The 19,064-nt window shown below is 43.2% G+C and overlaps 1 protein-coding gene across 1 annotated transcript in view; it reads right to left on the bottom strand.

Annotated features, from left to right (window-relative positions):
* The window catches only part of mdka (midkine a), an 84,316-nt gene that overhangs the window by 7,365 nt on the left and 57,887 nt on the right, over positions 1-19,064 (bottom strand). Inside the window, exons 2-4 of the mRNA XM_072591948.1 lie at positions 11,703-11,791; positions 9,451-9,618; positions 7,244-7,402 (exon numbers count right to left, since the gene is read on the bottom strand). Coding sequence (XP_072448049.1) covers positions 7,244-7,402; positions 9,451-9,618; positions 11,703-11,790 — 415 coding nt within the window. The 5' untranslated portion in view covers position 11,791. The remainder of the gene's footprint in view (positions 1-7,243; positions 7,403-9,450; positions 9,619-11,702; positions 11,792-19,064) is intronic.

The raw sequence follows: 19,064 nt of genomic DNA, 5'->3' as shown, positions 1-19,064 counted from the left end.
CAGGAGGTTGAAAGAAGACAACAAGCCAGGCAGCATCAGGAGGTGGAGAAGGCAACGTTTCAGATGTAACCCTTCTTCAGAACATGGGTGTAGGTGTAGGGGGTGCTGCACCCGAAACGTTGCCTTCTCCGCCTCCTGATGCTGCCTGGTCTGCTGCGTTCTTCCAGCATCCGGCTCATCCACTTTGGACTCCAGCAGCTGCAGTTTTTTTTTGTCTCTAATGCTTGCTTACCACAGCTAGTGTGAGGAGATTGGCGTGAAGTCTACTTCTGCCAGAATGAGGAGGAAACCTGGTATATTTGTGATTATCTGATCCACATGTTACCAGTCTTGCCAACAGCCAATCCTGTGTGAACAGAACCTTTAGAGAGAGGGCTTCTCCTCTCAACCTCGTTGCTGTGCAAACAGCTTGTCCCCATCTCTATTCCCTCTGCTCATTCTCCCAGTCTTTGTGCAGACCAAGGTAGGTGCTGCTGGAGCACCTGTGACTGGATGCTAGTCAGAACGAAAATGTGCAAACTCCCTGTTGGTTTCAGGAGCTTTGAGAAATAGTGGAAAACTCGCAGCATTTTACAAATTCAGACAGAGCAAAATGTATCAGCAATTAACCCCTAAGCAGGTGGTGATTCCTATCAATGGTGCTGATGGAATTGGGGAAGGGTTTATGTTTGGGAGGGGTTATCCTGATGCTGAATGCGTGTCCAGTTATGTGAGCTTAAGGGAGAGTGTGAGGAGCACAAAGGACGAAATGACACCAGTCAAGTCAGATTTGACCACTGACTGAAATCACGACCTGCCACCTTGCATACCTTCACGAACTTACCTCCGCTCATTCAGATGCAAGCTCCTTATCCAGGCTGCCTACCGAAATATAATATGTCACATGTATCTATGGAAACTCTTTTACTAATTATATGCCCATTCTGCAAGTTTGTCAATAACTTCTCACAATTCATTGCAATCCTCCTCAGTATTATTCCACATCCCCACAAATTTTCAGTGCCACTGCAAGTCAGAAATTGTCTTAATCCCAGAGTCCTAATCATTCATTGCACATTGTGAACAGCAGTGGCCTCAGCACTGATCCTTTTGGAACATCACTTTCTACTCTGTCACTCTGAATAACTACTCATTATCTCTATTATAATGCTGTCTTGAAGTCAGCCAGTAATCAATTCTGCTACTTGACCCCTGACTCTGCATTCTCTCCTGTACTCTATTATAAGCGTTCATTATTCTATTGTGTTCAGTCCTGATCTATTTTCTTGCCTGTACGTGCCTCCACTTTAAATCTTCTACTAAAATATCCCTTTCTTCACTGACTCAAAAAGGTTTGTGCATTGAATACAGTTCACATTCAGTAATTTATTCCTATTTGCTTAATAGGTTTCCAGTCCTGGTTATCAGGATTCCTTCCATTCCTTCGAAAACCAATCACGAAGACTACTCAGTTCAACAAGACAAAGGCTTCCCCTTCTCTATCAGTACTGATCCAGTTATCCTCAATCAATATTACTTCCTATGCTAGGATGATCCTAGGGGAAGATCTCCCATGGCTGCCTTTTGCTATGAAGAATGGACTATTCAAACTCTTCTGCAACATGATTGCAGACTATTGTAAAGAGCTCCAAGGATTTCATCTCTCCAGATGGAATGCATCTATGAGGCTGTCCTTGCTACCTCTACTTGACCTGAAGGAAAATTAAGCGAATATTGGCCCTTTGCATGTACATAATTCTGTGAACTAAGTAACCTTACTCCTTCCCTGAAGGGAGTTGCAAAAGCAATGCCACTCTCAGTCAAGAGGTCATGACAAGCTCAAGCACCAAGCTTTTCAAGGACATATGAAAATCTCAATCGAGCCCATTTCACTCCCCTGCCATCTCTTGTTCTTCAGCTTTACCTCCTGCAAGTGATCAGCAAAAAGTGCAGGAAAAGCTGAGGTTTGGACTGATTCTCTATATGAGAGATGGCACTGAGGTTTCAAACAGTCAGTCCTTTTCCTCCACACACATTCACTCCACTGCAAATATGAAATTAACCAAAAGTAGCTCTCATTCTCAAACTTTAGTCCGAATGAATAATGAGATAAAGGAAAGCATATCTATTTTAGGATTTTTTTTGTGGGGGTGGAAGAGAGCTGTTCAGAGGGTTGGTACAGACTCGATTGGCTGAATGCCTTCTTCCCACACTTGGGGATTCAGTATTTCTATATCTGATCAGAAGCACTCGTAATGAATTTCACCCTTCATGCAATCTCTTATAAATTCACTTTTCTCTTCAGTTGTTGCAAGTTAGAAGAACAAAGAGAATGACAGGAGTGGGCTCGGGGCATCAAACAATAGAAGACAGTGAACGACACAGCAGACAAAGTATTATCACCACACGAGGAAGACCAGAGAGGGTGTTTATGGGTAAGTGTTCAATCTAAAGTACCGAAACATTGGAGGTTTATGGGTAAGCATTTAAGCTAAACCACTTATACAGAGGAACCTCGATAATCCAAATGTCAATTATCCGAATTTCAGACTATCTGAGTAAGATCGCAGAGTCCCGATGCTTGGCTAAGCTGTATTTTCCGGCATTTGATTATCCGACAAAATATTCCCCGCCCATATTGGTTGGATAACCGAGGTTCCTCTGTACATAGGAGGTTCATGGATAAGCATTTAAACTAAACACCTATACATTGGAGATCTTGTGACACTGTGGGTAACATTTCTAAATCAGTGGCAGAAACATTGGGCTCGACTCCCGTGCTGACATTGGATGACTGCCCAAACAGGTCAATCGTCAGCCTGTAGGTCCTTCAAATACATCAAGTGAGGGCACCCTGTTCAGCCATATCGCAGAAGAGAAATTGCAAACCAATGCAGAACTTCCCCCATAATCAGGGATCAATTCAACTGGAAGCAGACAGGCAACATGGAAGTGTGGAAATGCTTTATGGAAATGAGGATGGTAGAAAACTCAAGATGGATCATCTAACTCAATCTAGATCTAGAAATTGGTTTATTTCCATCAGTTTTTAAAACAAGTTGAATTGAAGGAACTTAAAATGGGTAACAATAGGCATGGAAGATTCAAAGAAATTCTCTAAAGTGACATCAGCCTAAGGGAAGGAGCAGAACTGCGGATGCTGAAGACCCGAAACAACAAAAACAGAAATTGCTGGGGAACGTCAGCAGGTCTGGCAGCATGTGTGAAAGAAAAACCAGCATTAACATTCCTTCAGATGGAACAGAAAATGCAAGTCCATTAATAAGGAGGAAATTGCAGGATATTTGTGAAACTTAATGCAATTAAACAGAGTCCTTTGTGAAAAGGAAAACATCTTGGACAAATTTGCTAGAGTTCTTTGAGGATGTAAAAAGCAGAATTATTAAAGGGGAACTGGTAGAGGTAGCGTATTTGGATTGGATTTCCATATAGTATTCAATAAAATGCCACATAAAAGGTTTTTGCACATTAAGAGCTCGTGGTACTGTATTAGCATAAATTGAGGGTTGGTTAACTCCAAAGATAGATTCAGGATTAATGGGTCTTTTTTTCAGCTCGGAAAGGTTAACGAGTGGAGTGCCACAAGGATCAGTCGTTGGGCAATCATTTGCATTCTATATTGATGACTTTGAGGGGGGAAACAGTGTAATGTAACCACATTTGCTGATGATACAAAAATAGGTGGAAGAGCATATTAGGATGAGGACATAAGAAACCTGCAGTGATATACATATAAGTTGAGTGGGCAAAAATTTGGCTGATAGAGTTTCATGTAGCGAAGTGTGAAGACGTACTTTATTTTAGGAATAATCAAAGGACAGTCTGTTATTTAAATAGAGAGAGATTCCAACAAGTTCAGCTCAGCAGGGTCTAGATGTTCTTGTACATGAAACATACAAAGTTACCATGCAGGTGCAGTAAGCAATTAAAAAAAGGTGGCCAGTGGAATTTTGTTTTTTTTATTGCTAGGTTTTTGGAGTTTAAAAATAGGAACATCTTGTTACAACAGTACAGGGCGTTGGAGAGGGCACACCTGAAGTACGATGTACAGCTTTCTCCCCCCATTCTGTCACTGGAGACAGTTCAAAACAGATTCACTAAGCTGACTCCTGCAATGAAGGGTGGACTTATCAGGAAATGACTAAACAGGTTAGGCCTTTATTCTTGAGGGTTTCGAAGAATGAAGCATGATCTTATTGAAACTTATAGAAGATCCTGAGAGGGCTTGACAAGCTCAATGTTGAGACAGTGCTTTCACTAGGAACTTTGAACACACCCAGGGGACATTCATTTAAAACTGAGATGCAAAGAAATTTCTTCTGAGGGTTGTTAGTATCTGGAATTCTCTTTCCGAGTCATGGAGGCTAGATCACTGGAAGTATTAAAGAGGAGGTAGAGAGACATTTGTACTGCAGCAGAATTGAGGCCTATTGAGGCCGGAGGTAAATCATTCATTATTTTACAGAATGGTGAGGCAGGCTTGAGGCATATTCTACTCCTGCTCACATTTGTTATACTCTGATTGTGACAATGCATTGGCTTTAAAAGTTCTATTTTGTCCTGGTTTGTTTTTTAAATGAAGAAAGTTTGAGATAGAGATACCAACTGGTCTACTCAGTGCCAATAAACAGCTTGTAAGACCTTGGGGATTTTGTTTTGAGGTGGGAAACAATCGAAGCAGCCTGAATGGGTGGGAGTGTGCTCCCTTAGAAACAGGATTTTTTTTAAGTTTTAGCTTTCAGTGGCTGCTGTGATCTTGAAGCTGGATGCAAAATTTTTTTAATCCTCTCTCGGTTGCAGCTAAAAGCTGGGGTTCTCTTCCTACTGCTAGAATTGCATGTGAGACAATCTATTTTACTGAATTTGCCTTTGCCAAGGGTGTGTTTATGGGATGTTACTATATTAGAACAGCTACTGTTTGGTAGTTAAATAATATATTATGCTGTTAAGTTTTCCAGTTGGGGTAAGTTACTCCAGTTTCTTCTTTCTTTTGTTGTAGTTTAACTATAGTGGATGAATAAAGTGTGTTTTGCTTTGAAGCCAGTAGTTTGACCAAATTACATCCAGAACACAATGCCTGGCACATGCTTTTAAAATAAGAAAATATTAGGGTCTAGGCTACCTTCTTAATATATTTTGAGGGCTTGGTCTGATCCATAGCATTTATGTTGGCAACTAGCTGGCAAGTTCTTTTTGTCCAGATGAGGCAAAAGCATTAAATTTCTCGCTATTACTTTTAGTTAATCCAACAGACAGGAGCATAACAGGGTACCTTAGTCCCATTGAATGTACTTCCTCCACCAATATGCCAACTCTAAAAGACATTTCATGTGTTCTGAACAATTGCACATACAAGAAATGTCATCAGCTAGAAGAACTCAAGCTCCATGTTTCAGAGTTTGAACAGTGGCCAGCATCACTGAGATGTATCTACAAGGCTCAGTTATGTGGATAGTTCATTTTTGGAGGTGATTTCACTTCCAACACTCGGCTTAATGTACCCTCGCTTTCACTTAAAGCCATACTTAGCCTGAACTGTCACCCCCTGATCTGGCATACCATCACTCAAGTGTGTGTGCAGTTACACTCAAACTAATGGGTAGGCATGAAGCACTTCCCCTGCATCTGTTTTTGGGCACTGTCCACTATCATATCCTATCATGGTCTCACCTACACAACCTTTGCAGCCTCCTCCAGCTTTTAATCACCAAGGCCACTTCACACAATCACAGAAGTGCTACAGCGCAGAAAGAGGCCATTGGCCCATCATGCCTTCTCCAGCTCTTTAAACAAGCATCATTTCCTAGTGCCAAACTCCTGCTTTCCCCCCACATACCGTTGGGCAATATTTCTGTCCAGGTAAGCATCCAACGTCCTCTTAAATGCTCAGTTGAACCTCCCTCCACCAGATTTCTGAAACTACTGGCAGAGTGAAAAAGTTGTGGTTATTGGAGATCAACCATCATAGCTCTGGGACATCTCTGCAGAGATTCCTCAGGGTAGTTCCCCAGCCCAACCATCTTCAGATGCTTCATCAATGACCCTCCCCCCATCATAATGTCAAAAGGCGGGGGGGGGGGGGGGGGGGGGATGTTCACCGATGAGGGCACAATGTTCAGCATCCTCAGATATTGAAGCAGTGCATGTTCAAATGCAATGAGATCTGAACAGTATCTAGGCTTGGAATGACAAGTGACAGATAATACTTGTGCCAACCAAGTGTCAGGGAATGCCAATTGTCAACAAGAAACAATATAACCACCACCCCTTTACATTCAATGGTATTACCATCACTGAATTCCCCCACTATCAACATCCTTGAAGTTATCATCAACTAGAAACTCAACTAGTCTCACCATATAAACACAGTGGCTATAAGAGCAGGTCAGAGGCTAGGAATACTGCAGTTAAGTAATTCACCTCCTGACTCCAAAGCCTGTCCACCATCTACAAGGGACAAGTCAGGAGCGTGATGGAATATTCCCCATTCCCTGGATGAGTGCAACTCCAACAACACTCTAGAAACTTGACACCACTTGGGCCAAAGCAGCCTGTTTTTTTTTGGCACCAAGTCCACAAACATTCACTCCCTCCCACACCGATGTTCTGTAGCAGCAGTGGGTGCCATCTACAAGGTGCACAGCAGAAAATCACCAAAGATCCTTAGACAGCTCCTTCCAAACCCACAACCACTTCAATCTGGAAGGACAAGGGCAGCAGATAGATGGCAACACCATCACCTACAAGTTCCCCTCCAAGCCACTCACCATCCTAATATCACTGTTCCTTTACTATCACTGGGTCAAAATCCTAGAATTCCCTCCACCAGGGCACTGTGGGTCTACCCACAGCACAGCAGTTCAAGAAGGCAGCTCACACCACCTTCTCAAGAGTATATTCAGATGGGCAATAAATGTTGGGTCAGCCAGCAACACTTGTGTCCCACGAGAGAATAGAGAAAACAATGTTCTAGAGTGAATATCATTTATACACCACTCCAGGTAGACCAACCATTCAAAATTAGTCAGACAATTCCAGCTGCTAGTCTTTGAAACTTTGGTTCTTTAAGAATGTGCTCACAAGCTATTTTAAAGGAACAGGCCCTGGTGACCATTTAGCTGTCAGGCATTCTGAAGTGTCCCATTCTAAGTTACAGTTCTCCACAAGCTTGCAAACACTCACACAAGGTAGCATATATCACATCTTCAATTCCTGCCTCAGAAGGCAGTGGTATGGTACTCACCTTTTGATTTTGACTTGGATTTATCACAGGACTTTGTGACCTTCACTGACTGCTCACACTCCGCATTGAACAGTGCCTTCTTTAGGGTTCCATTGCGGGTTTTTAGACCAGTCTCGGTGTCGCATTCGCCCCAATTTCCAAACTTGTACTTGCAGTCACCTGTGAAGATAACGTTGAAATCAGGAAAGCATTCCTGGCTACATATTTTCAAACCAACCTGCTCAGAGACTTTATTACACACAGTGGGGCTTTCAGCCAGGCCTCCTTGCTTAGAGACAAGATAACTACCACTACACCACGCGAGTCCCCACAAGCTTTTTTCAAAAAAAAAGTTTAAAAATTGTACATGTACATGTCTGGAGGGGTGGGGGGGGACCTTAAAACTGGGGTTTCAGATCCAGAGGAAGGGACACTACACTGTGCCATATGAACATCCAACATATTAGGCCACACGGTGGTTTAGTGGTTAGCACTGCTGCCTCACAGCACCAGGGACCCAGGCTCCATCCCACTCTTGGGTAACTGTCTGTGTGGAGTTTGCTCATTCGCCCCGTGTCTGTGTGGGTTTCCTCCGGGTGCTCCAGTTTCCTCACACTGTCAGAAGGTCTGCAGGTTAGGTGGATTGGCCATGCTAAATTGCCCATAGTGTTCAGGGATGTGCAGACTAGGTGGGTTAGCCCTGGGAAAAGCAGGGTTAAAGGGATAGCTGGAAGTGAATCTCTTCAGAGGGTCAGTGTATACTCAAAGGGCCGAATGGCTGCTTCCACACTCTAGTGATTCTATACAGATATTTTCTAGTCAAATCTGTTCAGAGATGTTATTACACACCCTTGGAGCAGGTTGGACTTGAATCTGGGTCTCCTGCTCTACGTCTGTACAACGAGAGGACCCATATTCCCCTGCTAGTGCAAGAAGTTCAACTGATGCTAATTCTTTGAACTAAACATCGGGCCGTCAACAACTGACTTGATTCTGTTTTCACTTTTCACGTCTCCTGTCTACAGACACCACTTCGACATGTCCCAGCAGTAAGAGAGAAAATAAGAATGCATATGTAGAGGAAATAAAATGCACATTTGTGCAATGTTGGATGTGTATCAGAGGTGAATCAGAGCAGTTTACAGCAAATGAATTGCACTGGAAGCATGAGCATTGTTCTAGTGCAGGTAGCGAGGCAGTAATTTCACACACACACAGACACACACACACAGTGAGCTCTCACAAATAGCACTGCTGAAATAGTGCAACCATCTGTTTTTGTGATGCTGATTGAGGGACAAGTATTGAGCAGGTAGAACTTCCCTATTCCTTTTTGAAATAGTGCCAGAGTCTTTCACATCCACCAGAACAGGCCAAATGACAGCGTCACTAACAGTGTGTCAGGAACCTCAGTACTGCACAAGGGAGTGTTAGCCTTGGAGTTTAGGTGCAGGTCCTGGAGAGGAACCCAACAGAGCATGGCTGCAGCAGAGGAAGGAGGTAAGGCAGCTCACATACAAAAAAAAAGAGCAACAGCGAAATTCTGGCAACCTGAGCAGCCTTGAGAGAAGGAAATAAAAAAGAGCTTGTGAAAAGAACGGAGGAGAATGAGAAGGAGCCAAAGAAAATGACTTAACAATCATTTACTAATCACTAAATACAAGTTAAAATGAATCATATACATGAGCAAGACATACAAATAATAAAAGCAATTTTGCCCAGATGAGGAAAAAAAATGTAACGACAGCCTAAAATTACCCCATTACAGTAACTGCCATACAATGAACACTGCGCGCAAAGCTGTTTTGTTCCAGCAGTGAGTAATTTAAAACAGGCAATAAAAGTTTCCGTACCGGCAATAATGTACAATAAGGGTCTATGACTCTGTAATATCAACCAGATGGTTAAATGCATCCATGAACATATGGCTTTAGTATGTTAAACACATTTCTTTGAGGAAAGCAGCCAGGGGCAATTGCTCCAATAATAAAGCACACCAGAGCATTCCCGATGCATGTATACGCCTCAGCATTCTTCATCGGGTTATCAGAGTTCCCAAGGCTCTTGATCAGCCTGTTAAGCATTGCCATTAGCTATTCCTGGCAGTAGATGCTTTGTCCGTCCTTGATAATGTTTTTCGTGCATACAGGGGGCAGGGAAATGAATAATTGCAGGGTTAGAAGGAGATGATGCTCTGTTAAAAGCAGCTCTAAAACCCAAATGCTCACCTCCAAATTGCTTCTTCCAGTTACATGGCACCTTGCACTTCACAGTCTTGGTCTCCTCCTTTTCCTTGCAGGTTCCCTCACGGAGTCCAGTGCCACAGTCACCAGAGGCTGGCTCACATGCTCCCCACTGCCATTCTTTGCAGGCTGAGCCTGACTTCTTCCCTTTCTCTGTAAAATAATGTGACACCGTGTGCGGAGTTTAGAGTTTGATTAGGGAAAGAGGAGGTGAAGGCTGGCTGGAAGGGAAAACAAAAAGAGTTCAAAGCCCGTTTTTTAGGTTTACCTCAAGGAGCTGTTACTCTATGACTTACTTCTACAGTTTAAGTTCACCACATTATACAGCAGATTTGGGGCCATCCTGATTATGGAGAAAGGCCATTCAGCTTCTTGGGCTATTAATCAAGGAAGGTTAATAAACCAGCTTGGACCACCCATCCAGATTGTGAGGGGAAACCCCTCAGCCACTTGGAATATTTAACCAGATACTCAGGAAGATAACTGAGACTAGCTCAATCTAATCATAGGGAGGGAGGTCATCCAGTACACATCTGCTCTTCTATCCAGAAGGAACCTACAACCTAATATTGCAAACTCCAGCTTGTTCTTTAACAATTGCAGCACTTTAGAAGTCCCCACTGTCCTCCCTTTAGAAGCTTGATTTCAGAATTTCAGTCTGGAAGATGCACGTTTTGTTTCAAATAAAGTAATTCTTAATGCTACTGCTGGTATTTTTTTAAAAAACTCACCATCATTGTCACATCTGTTCGGAATTCCTTTTCTTGATGTGAGTTTGTGCTACCGGAGCCAGAATTCAGAGCATAGACAGTACCATGGGGCTGGCTGCTACATTTAACTGTTTCAAGGTATTAGTGACATCCAATACTGCCTAGGAACAAGGGCAGTCTCTTGTTTTCATTAGGTCATTCAAAAACAATGCCTGATCACAAATAATTGGAGAAGACAACAGAGACAAAGTTGGTCTCCATCCAGAAAAGCCACTCACTATCCTGACTTGGAAATACATTAGCATTCCTTCATTGTTGATGGGTCAAAACCCTGAATTCTGGGTCTCCCCATAGCACAGTTCATGAAAGCAGCTCACCACTGCCTTCTCAAGGCCAACTAGGGATGGTCAATAAATGCTCTAATGCCATATCCCATGAATTAATCAAAAGAAATTAGTTGGGCTGCATTTGGATTTGAAATGGGTAATATTGAGTCATCACTTCTCATTTTTATTTCTGAAAAAGTCAGTGAGGACTTTTCCATGACCAAATAAGTTTTACAGATTTATTGGTTTGGTGGTTGTTCACTTGTGTGTGTAGACTGGGTTCAGTCTCTAAAGAGTAGGACCAATCAACAAGTGGGAACCCACAGTTATCAATTGGTTAATGCCATAGAAATAGTTTCTTCATTACAGGCATCAAACAGAGCAAGTAGTAACTTTACTGGCCCAACACAAGCCAGTTAAAAATGAGGCAGGAAGACTTAGATCAGTTGTTGACTCTTCCTCAAATGGAAGGACAAATTGCCAGCTTTTTGACAGTCGGTAAATAGAATCCCAGAGTGGCGTTCGCATCAATTGACCCATCCTCTAGGACAGGTTGACGGTCTCAGGAACTCACAGTTCTCAGGATCTATTACTCCCCACAACACCAACCAGCCCAGCACATCTAGGGCCAATTACAATGACAACATCAAGAGGAAACCTCTAAAAAGTGACTTTCCCAGGACAACATGTCTGAGGCACATGATTCCTGTCTCAGAGCACCAAACAAGTGGCATCAGGTTGCCAAGGGAATGTAACCTGCTACTGTTCCAAATAATGGGGCAAAGTACTATGAGAAGACAGCCACATCAGCTCTTGTATCAGAAGAGCACTCAACCTCTTCACACCAGATTAGCCATCAGATCATGTCAATTAAAAAAAAATTGAAATACAAGGAAGAAAAGCACATGTAGACACCAAATGAAATCACAGAGTTAAATTCCAAACCCAATTCATTTCTGCTCAGTCGATTGAGTTATTTTGACATAATAAAAGGCATGGATTAGGAATTTAATATTTGTTGGGATGGAGTCAGACAAAGTCAAAATAGTAAGTTAGCAGTTTTGGCAACAGCACAGATGTGAGGAACGAAACACTTTAGGATTTAACAGAGATCCGCACCCTTAAATTTGATGAAAAGTTGTGCCCTCCCCCGACCCCAAATACACATACACACACACAAAGATGATTAAGCTGCACTCACCTTTTTTATTTCTGCCAGCTTCAGAACACCCTGTCATCAGGACGACAAACAGCACAAGTACCAGCGAGAAAAGGACACGCAGCTGCATTCTGGGAAGAAAGGAAATGACATGCTGTCATCGTTTTATTGAGTCATTGACCCCAGCACATGGCGATCATCGTGCAAACCTGATGTGGTTACTGGGGACATTTCACTGTTCCAGGGACGCAACTAAGGGAGATGGTGTTTGCCTCACCCCATACACTGCAAACTCAGAGGCTCTTTGTGAAGCGTACCTATAATGGGTTTTGGAGCAAGGTTAAAAACACCCCATGACCACTGAATTACTCTGCAGTTTGGAAGTAATTCTTCACAAGAGCAGACAGGAGGAAAACATGGTTGAAAGGAAAAGAAGTTTAAGTCACACCTCATAAGGGTAGGACAAAAAAATGACAGCATACATTTTGCAGAAGGCTGACGGAATTGAGCCTGTCAAGACTGACAATCTAACAGGGTATGACAGTTAACCAGCTTACTTGTAGATTAAATCTTCGCCCTTCCATTTTATACATTTTCAGCAATGCTCCTGGATGAAGCACTGTCCTCATGATATTTTGATGTAAACCTTCATTCAATTAAAGAAAAAGGGCCAAAGTAAACTGGCCTCATTTAGAGTCATAGAGATCTCCAGCATGGAAACAGACCCTTAAGTCCAACTCATCCATGCTGACCAGATATCCCAACCCAATCTAGTCCCACCTGCCGGCACCCAGCCCAACCAATGTCCTGTACAGCCGCAACATGAAGGTCCCAACTCGTGTACTTAATACTCTGTCCGATAAAAGAAAGCATACCAAACACCTTCTTCACTAACCTATCTACCTGCAACTCCACTTTCAAGGAGCTATGAACCTGCACGCTGAGGTCTCTTTATTCAGCAACACTCCTTTGAACCTTAAGTGTATAAGTCCTGCTAAGATTCGCTTTCCCAAAATGCAGCACCTCGCATTTATCTAAACTAAACTCCATCTGCCACTTCTCAGCCCATTGGCCCATCTGATCAAGATCCTGTTGTAATCTGAGGTAACCCTCTTCACCGTCCACTACACCTCCAATTTTGGTGTCCTCTGCAAACTTACTAACTCTACCTCTAATGCTCGCATCCAAATCATTTATGTAAATGATGACAAAAAGTGGAGGACTCAGCACCGATCCTTGTGGCACTCCACTGGTCACAGGCCTCCAGTCTGAAAAACAACCCTCCACCACCACCCTCTGTCTTCTACCTTTGAGCCAGTTCTGTGTCCACATGGCTAGCTCCCCCTGTATTCTGTGCGATCTAACCTTGCTAACCAGTCTCCCGCGGGTAACCTTGTCGAATGCCTTACTGAAGTCCATATGGGTTACATCTACCGCTCTGCCCTCATCAATCCTCTTTGTCACTTATTCAAAAAACTCAGCCAAGTTTGTAAGACATGATTTCCCACGTACAAAGCCATGTTGACTATCCCTAATCAGTCCTTGCCTTTCCAAATGCATGTACATCCTGTCCTTCAGGATTTCTTCCAACAACTTGCCCGCTATTGACGTCAGGCTCACCAGTCTATAGCTCCCTGGCTTGCCCTTAATACCCTGCTTAAAAGAGTGGCACCATGTTATTCTCCTACTCCTGCCCTCACTAGCTCGTAGCGCTGGGAGTAATCCAGATATTACTACTCTCGAGGACCTCCTTTTTAAATTCCTGCCTAACTCTCTGTATTCTCCCTTCAGAATCTCAACCTTTTCCCTTCCTATGTTGTTGTTTCCAATATGGACAATGACCTCTTGCTGGCCCTCTCCCCCTTGAGAACATTCTGCACTCTCTGAGACATCCTTGATCCTGGCACCAGGGAAGCAACACACCATTCTGATTTTTCGGTGCTGGCCACAGAAACGTCTGTCTGTACTTCAGACTAGAGAGTCTCCTAACACAATTGATCTCTTGGAACCCAACGTACCCCTCGTTGCATTACAGCCAGCCTCAATATCAGAAACCTGGCTGTTCGCGCTACGTTCCCCTGAGAATCCATCACCCCCTACATTATCCAAAACAGTTTGAAATGGGTATAGCCACAGAAGGCTCCTGCACAAGCTGCCTACCTTGCTTTCCTTTCCTGGAGTTAACCCAGCTACGTGATTGTATCTGAGACTTTCCTCCCTTTGTATAACTTCCATCCATCACATACTGTTGCTGTTGCAAATTCATCATTGCTGCTAACCTCTCTCTCCAACCGAGCCATTCGATCTGATAAGATTTGCAACCAACAGCATTTATTGCAGATATAATCTGCAGTAACCCCTAAAATCTCTTTAAACTCCCACATCTGACAAGGAGCGCATTTCACTCTATTAGAGGCCATTTTGCTCCTTCACAATCTACTGACCCAGAAAATAACACCATCTTATTCCTCTACAAAACACTGCCTCAGGTTAAATTAATAGTTATGGCTTATATTTTAAGTTTAATTAAGAGACAAAATGTCAAAAAACATATAATCAAGAAAGAACCCACTCTACTCACCACTACAAACTTTCTGTAGGTCACACTTAAAAACAATTCTGTGCTGTGAACTTCACCCAAACAGTTCCTTCAAGACCAGTTGTGAACTTCACTGTTTATTAATTTTCCCAGACATGCTCCGATGTCCAGCAGCAAATTCAAACAGCAAAGGCAGTAACTGTGCAGGTTCACTGCGGTGTCAGTTTCTTTCTCTCTCTCTCTCTCTCTCTCCTGCACTGACCTCACCATGTGCTTCCTTTATCTGTTCTTCTCCCTTTTAAAACTTGTTGTTTTGACTTTTTTTTCCCCAAAGTTCCAAAACAATACAACAGCACAGAAAACAGTAATTGCTGCTCCTGGAATTCAAGGAAATCACTTCCAACACCTAAAATACCTCAAACGTGCAGCTGTTACAGCCAGAAATTTTTCCAGTCCTCCATCTTGGATTATCCAGAATCCAATTGGTACAGTACAGTAAATACAGACTACGAGTCAACTCTGCCCTTCCCACAATCACTGCACTCAGATAGAACCACAATGAGCCCCAGGATCCATTCTGGCACATGTATCCTGGGAAATCAGTTCAGATGCAGGAGGAGTGTTCCAAACCTGTATGTTAAGTTTTTTATTTAAAGTTACTTGATTAGTGTATCTGTGATCAACTGGTTAGCCCTATTTAAACGAGAGAAGTCCACAAGCATTCGGCGTGAACTTTTCCAAACTCTTGCATTCTATCTTTTCACCGCCCATATCATCGTCATACATTACTGGAGTCAGATATACTTCAGAAACTTCCTCAATAGAAGTGTTTCATTAGAAGAAAACAAGCCGATATTTAAACTAACTAGCGATTTGCTGAGAATCATTGCATTTGGAATTTTTGCAAGACCAATTACCCTTCTGTTTAATGTTTGACAGACAAAAACCCAGCTTGTCCCCTGAGTTTGAATTGTCAGTGAATTCAGTAAGAAACCGAGACAGCTTATTAGATTCCAGAAACAGCTCATGCTGAGCAACACAGTGGTCAGAATTTACAATGGACTTTCATTTGTTGGTCATTACAATGCCACCCAGAAAGGAGGATCCACAACAGAGCTTGCCAACTTCCATCTTGAAAAGAATTCTTATGTCAGCCAAGATCAAATTAAACAGTGAGTCTTGCGACTTTGTGCAGAGGAAAATATTCTCTTGATCCAATGTGGTCATTGTGCCTAGCTGCAGGCGATAAATTCAACTACCTCCATATGCTTGGGGTCTCTATCTCCATCGCTCTCTCCACACAACACTGAATGCATAGTTGCCAATAAATGGCACAGAGTATTGAATAAAGGAACAACAATTACTTTCTGTAACACTTCATACAATGACTGTGCTGATTGTCCTGAAACACCTGGAAGTGGGTAAACAACAGGTCAGACATTGCGAAAGGAGCTTTTCAAAAGAAAAATCAGCCCATCTGCATCTTTGTTAGTGAAGCTGACATAACTGGTTTTAGCAGAAAAGAAGGCACTTATTCAGCAGTAGCTGCCGATAGGCTTTATGAAGTATGAGACTGAACTGCCAGGCCTCTGCTCAGCATGTCAATGCTAAACAAGTCCCTGTTGTTCACAAGGGTTCCAGATCCAAGGCCAGTTAGCATCAGCCAACTCTGAATCCTGGTCTTTAAAAGGACGACTATTTAGCACATAAACCACAGCCTGCATCACTCCTCTCTCCCGGTGAGATGTTTTAATGAATTAATGCTTGCCAGCTGGAAGTCCCAAGGGCAATCGGCGGTATATCTTTTTTTTGGGTAAAACAAACAATGCTCCCTTCACTCATGCTAATGGAGAAGGGAACATTATAAAGTTACTCACAGAAGCAAGAGAAAAGGGGGCCAGGGAGGTGTACAAATAACTCTCCTTCACAAAATCAGCATCCACTTTCCAACTGGATGTTAGGTCCATGTTTGGGTTTGTTGGCATCCATTTTCAAACTACCTCTAAACCTCAGCATTACTCTCGCTGAAAGACCCACCCTCAAGTATCATAGTCACCAAGTGCAGAAAGAGGCCATTCGGCCCATTGAGGCTATGCCGACCCTCTGAAGGGCATCTCTCCAGAGTTTACTCACGCTAAATGCTGCAGTTCTAACCTAACCTGCCGTGATGGGAATGAGGGACCTTTCAGTCCGGTGCCCACCTTTTACATCCCTCTGCTTTTTGCTCCATGTCTCGCTTATTCCCATTGGGAAGATAAGGTTAAAATATTGAGCTGTAGACCAAGTTGTTCATTGCACCTTAGTTCTTTTGATGTGTTTGAAAATTATGAATGCAGTTCATGCCAATAAATGTTTGCCAACAGAAGATAACAAAATGGTGTTGGATGCAGCTAACAAGAATCAAGTCTAACAGCAAGCTCTAAAGTTGTGGCACAGGATAAAGGGAGCTTCAATATGTGGTGTAGAAAGGATAGTAAGAAAATTTTTCGATTCATTCTCCAAATATCTGGTCGCTACATAACCAAAAAGGCTGTGGAGAGGGTGCAGAGAAGGTTTACTAGGATGTTGCCTGGTATGGAAGGTGCTAGCTATGAAGAGAGGTTGAGTAGGTTAGGTTTGTTTTCATTCGAAAAAAGGAGATTGAGGGGGGACCTGATTGAGGTTTACAAAATCATGAACGGTATAGACAGGGTGAGAGAGAGACAAGTTTTTTCCCCCAGGGTGAAGGATTCAATAACGAGAGGTCATGCTTTCAAGGTGAGAGGTGAAAAAAGTTTAAGGGGGATACACGCGGCAAGTACTTCACACAGAGGGTGGTGGGCGTCTGGAACGCATTGCCAGCAGAGGTGGTACAGGCAGACTCGATAGATTCATTTAAGATGCGTCTGGACAGCTGCATGAGTAGCTGGGGAGCAGAGGGATACAGATGGTTAGGAATTAGGTGACAGGTTTAGACAGTATATTTGGATCGGCTCAGGCTTGGAGGGCCAGAGGGCCTGTTCCTGGGCTGTACATTTTCTTTGTTCTTTGTTCTAAATATGGGCATCATTGACAAAGCTGGTAGTTATTGTCCATCCCTTATTGCCATTAGTTCTACATTGAACTAGATGGTCAGGTCAAAGAAGGCGTTTCAGAATTCTGATATAGGGTTAGATTTCACAGGCCCCCGCTACATGTATTTTCAATGCAGGAGCACAAAATACAAAAATCAGATGCTGATCCACCCAAGCAATGGCTCAAATATAATACTGGGAGGGTAAGTCACCCATTAGGCTGCCCCACCCTTCAGCCTGTCAAGGTCCTTTTAAGAGTCCAGATTAATTGGAAGTTAAGGACCTCCATTGACATAACATGATGGCGGGTCAGAGAGCAAAGGTGGTCTTTGAAAGGACTGCTCTCAGAAAAGGGGAAAGGAATGGGGGGAGGGTGCAAATCAATTGTGGGGTGCGCTGTGCCCCAAGGTGTCACCCTCTCACTTTTGTTCCTTATCACTTGCCCACAACCTGAGTTGTCTTTACTGCTCAACTTCCTGCATCTTCTCGTGGTCCTAGCAGCATCCACTGTGGCCCCACCGAGAGTGCGAGAGCTACTGACTAGGCCTACTAGAAGTTTGAAGGTGGGATTTCCTCCCATTGAAGTGGCGGGGGGGGGGGGGGGGCAGTCTAATTCAGAGCCTGTTATCCCACTCCCAGCACTCCCTGCTATCTGGCAGTCATCCACAAAGCCATTACATTCAAGATAAACCCTCCTTCAGAGAGTTGGGGAATAGAGCAGGTTACCCCGTCCTACCCCAGTCCACTGGAAATGAAGAAGTAAATTCAATAAATATCTAAGTTAGAATGATGCCTGATTTGGAGGTGATGATCTTCTTGTATATCTTCTGTCGTTGTTACTCTAGCTGGTCAGAAATAGGGGATGCTGTGCAATGAGGCAAGATGATGGAACAGTGAAATGAACAGTCATATACAAGAGTCTGTGAAGGAGGGATGGAACAGTCTGTACTGTACTAGTGAGAGAACTGTACGATCTACAACTGTGTAAATAAATGTGTTTGCAGTTGGGAAGTCATCTTGAGGTTCTAAAGGACATTGGTGAGGAATACTGTATCCAGTTCTGGTCACTCTGGTATAGGAAGGATATTATTAAGCTAGACAGGGTTCAGAAGAGAGTTACCAGCATATTGCCAGGTATGTCACATTTGAATTACAAATACAGGCTGGATAGGCTGGGATTGTTGTCACTGGAGTGTAGGAAGTATTTTTAAAACAAGAGGGCAGTTTGCATGTGGAATTAACTTCCTGAGGAAGTGGTGGATATGTGTGGTTACAAAGTTTAAAAGACACTTACATAAGTATATGAAAAGGAAAGGTTTGGAAAGATATGGGCCAGTAGCAGGCAGGTGGGACTAGTTTAGTTTGGGATGATGTTCAGCATGGACTCGGTCCGAAGTCATACATCTATGCTGTATAACTCTATACAGAATCGCAGAGTCAGAAGCAGCTCTCTCAGGCAAGGGGAAACCATTGCAAGCACCAAACAACTAGAAGAGACAAAGATTGCTAACAGAACCTGCCTCGTGGCAAAACAAACTTGGGGGAGCCTTAGTGATTGACTACACTGCATCAGTAAGGAACACACAAACCATGATGCGTTGCATGCAAACCTGATCTATTGCATCCATTGTCCCAATCTGGTCTCCTGTGTATCAGGGAGATGAAACGCAGACTCTGGGACCAGGTCATAGAGCATCTGCGCTCTGCACGCAACCATTTTAATTTCCCTTCTCACTCCCCCAGCAACATGTCCAACCTCGGCCTCCTCCACTGTCAGAGTGAGGCCAATGTAAACTGGAGGAAAAACATGAT

The sequence above is a fragment of the Chiloscyllium punctatum genome, chromosome 22 (genome assembly GCF_047496795.1).
Source record: "Chiloscyllium punctatum isolate Juve2018m chromosome 22, sChiPun1.3, whole genome shotgun sequence".
NCBI classification, from domain to species: domain Eukaryota; kingdom Metazoa; phylum Chordata; class Chondrichthyes; order Orectolobiformes; family Hemiscylliidae; genus Chiloscyllium; species Chiloscyllium punctatum.
This window is presented reverse-complemented; position numbering and strand designations above follow the sequence as displayed.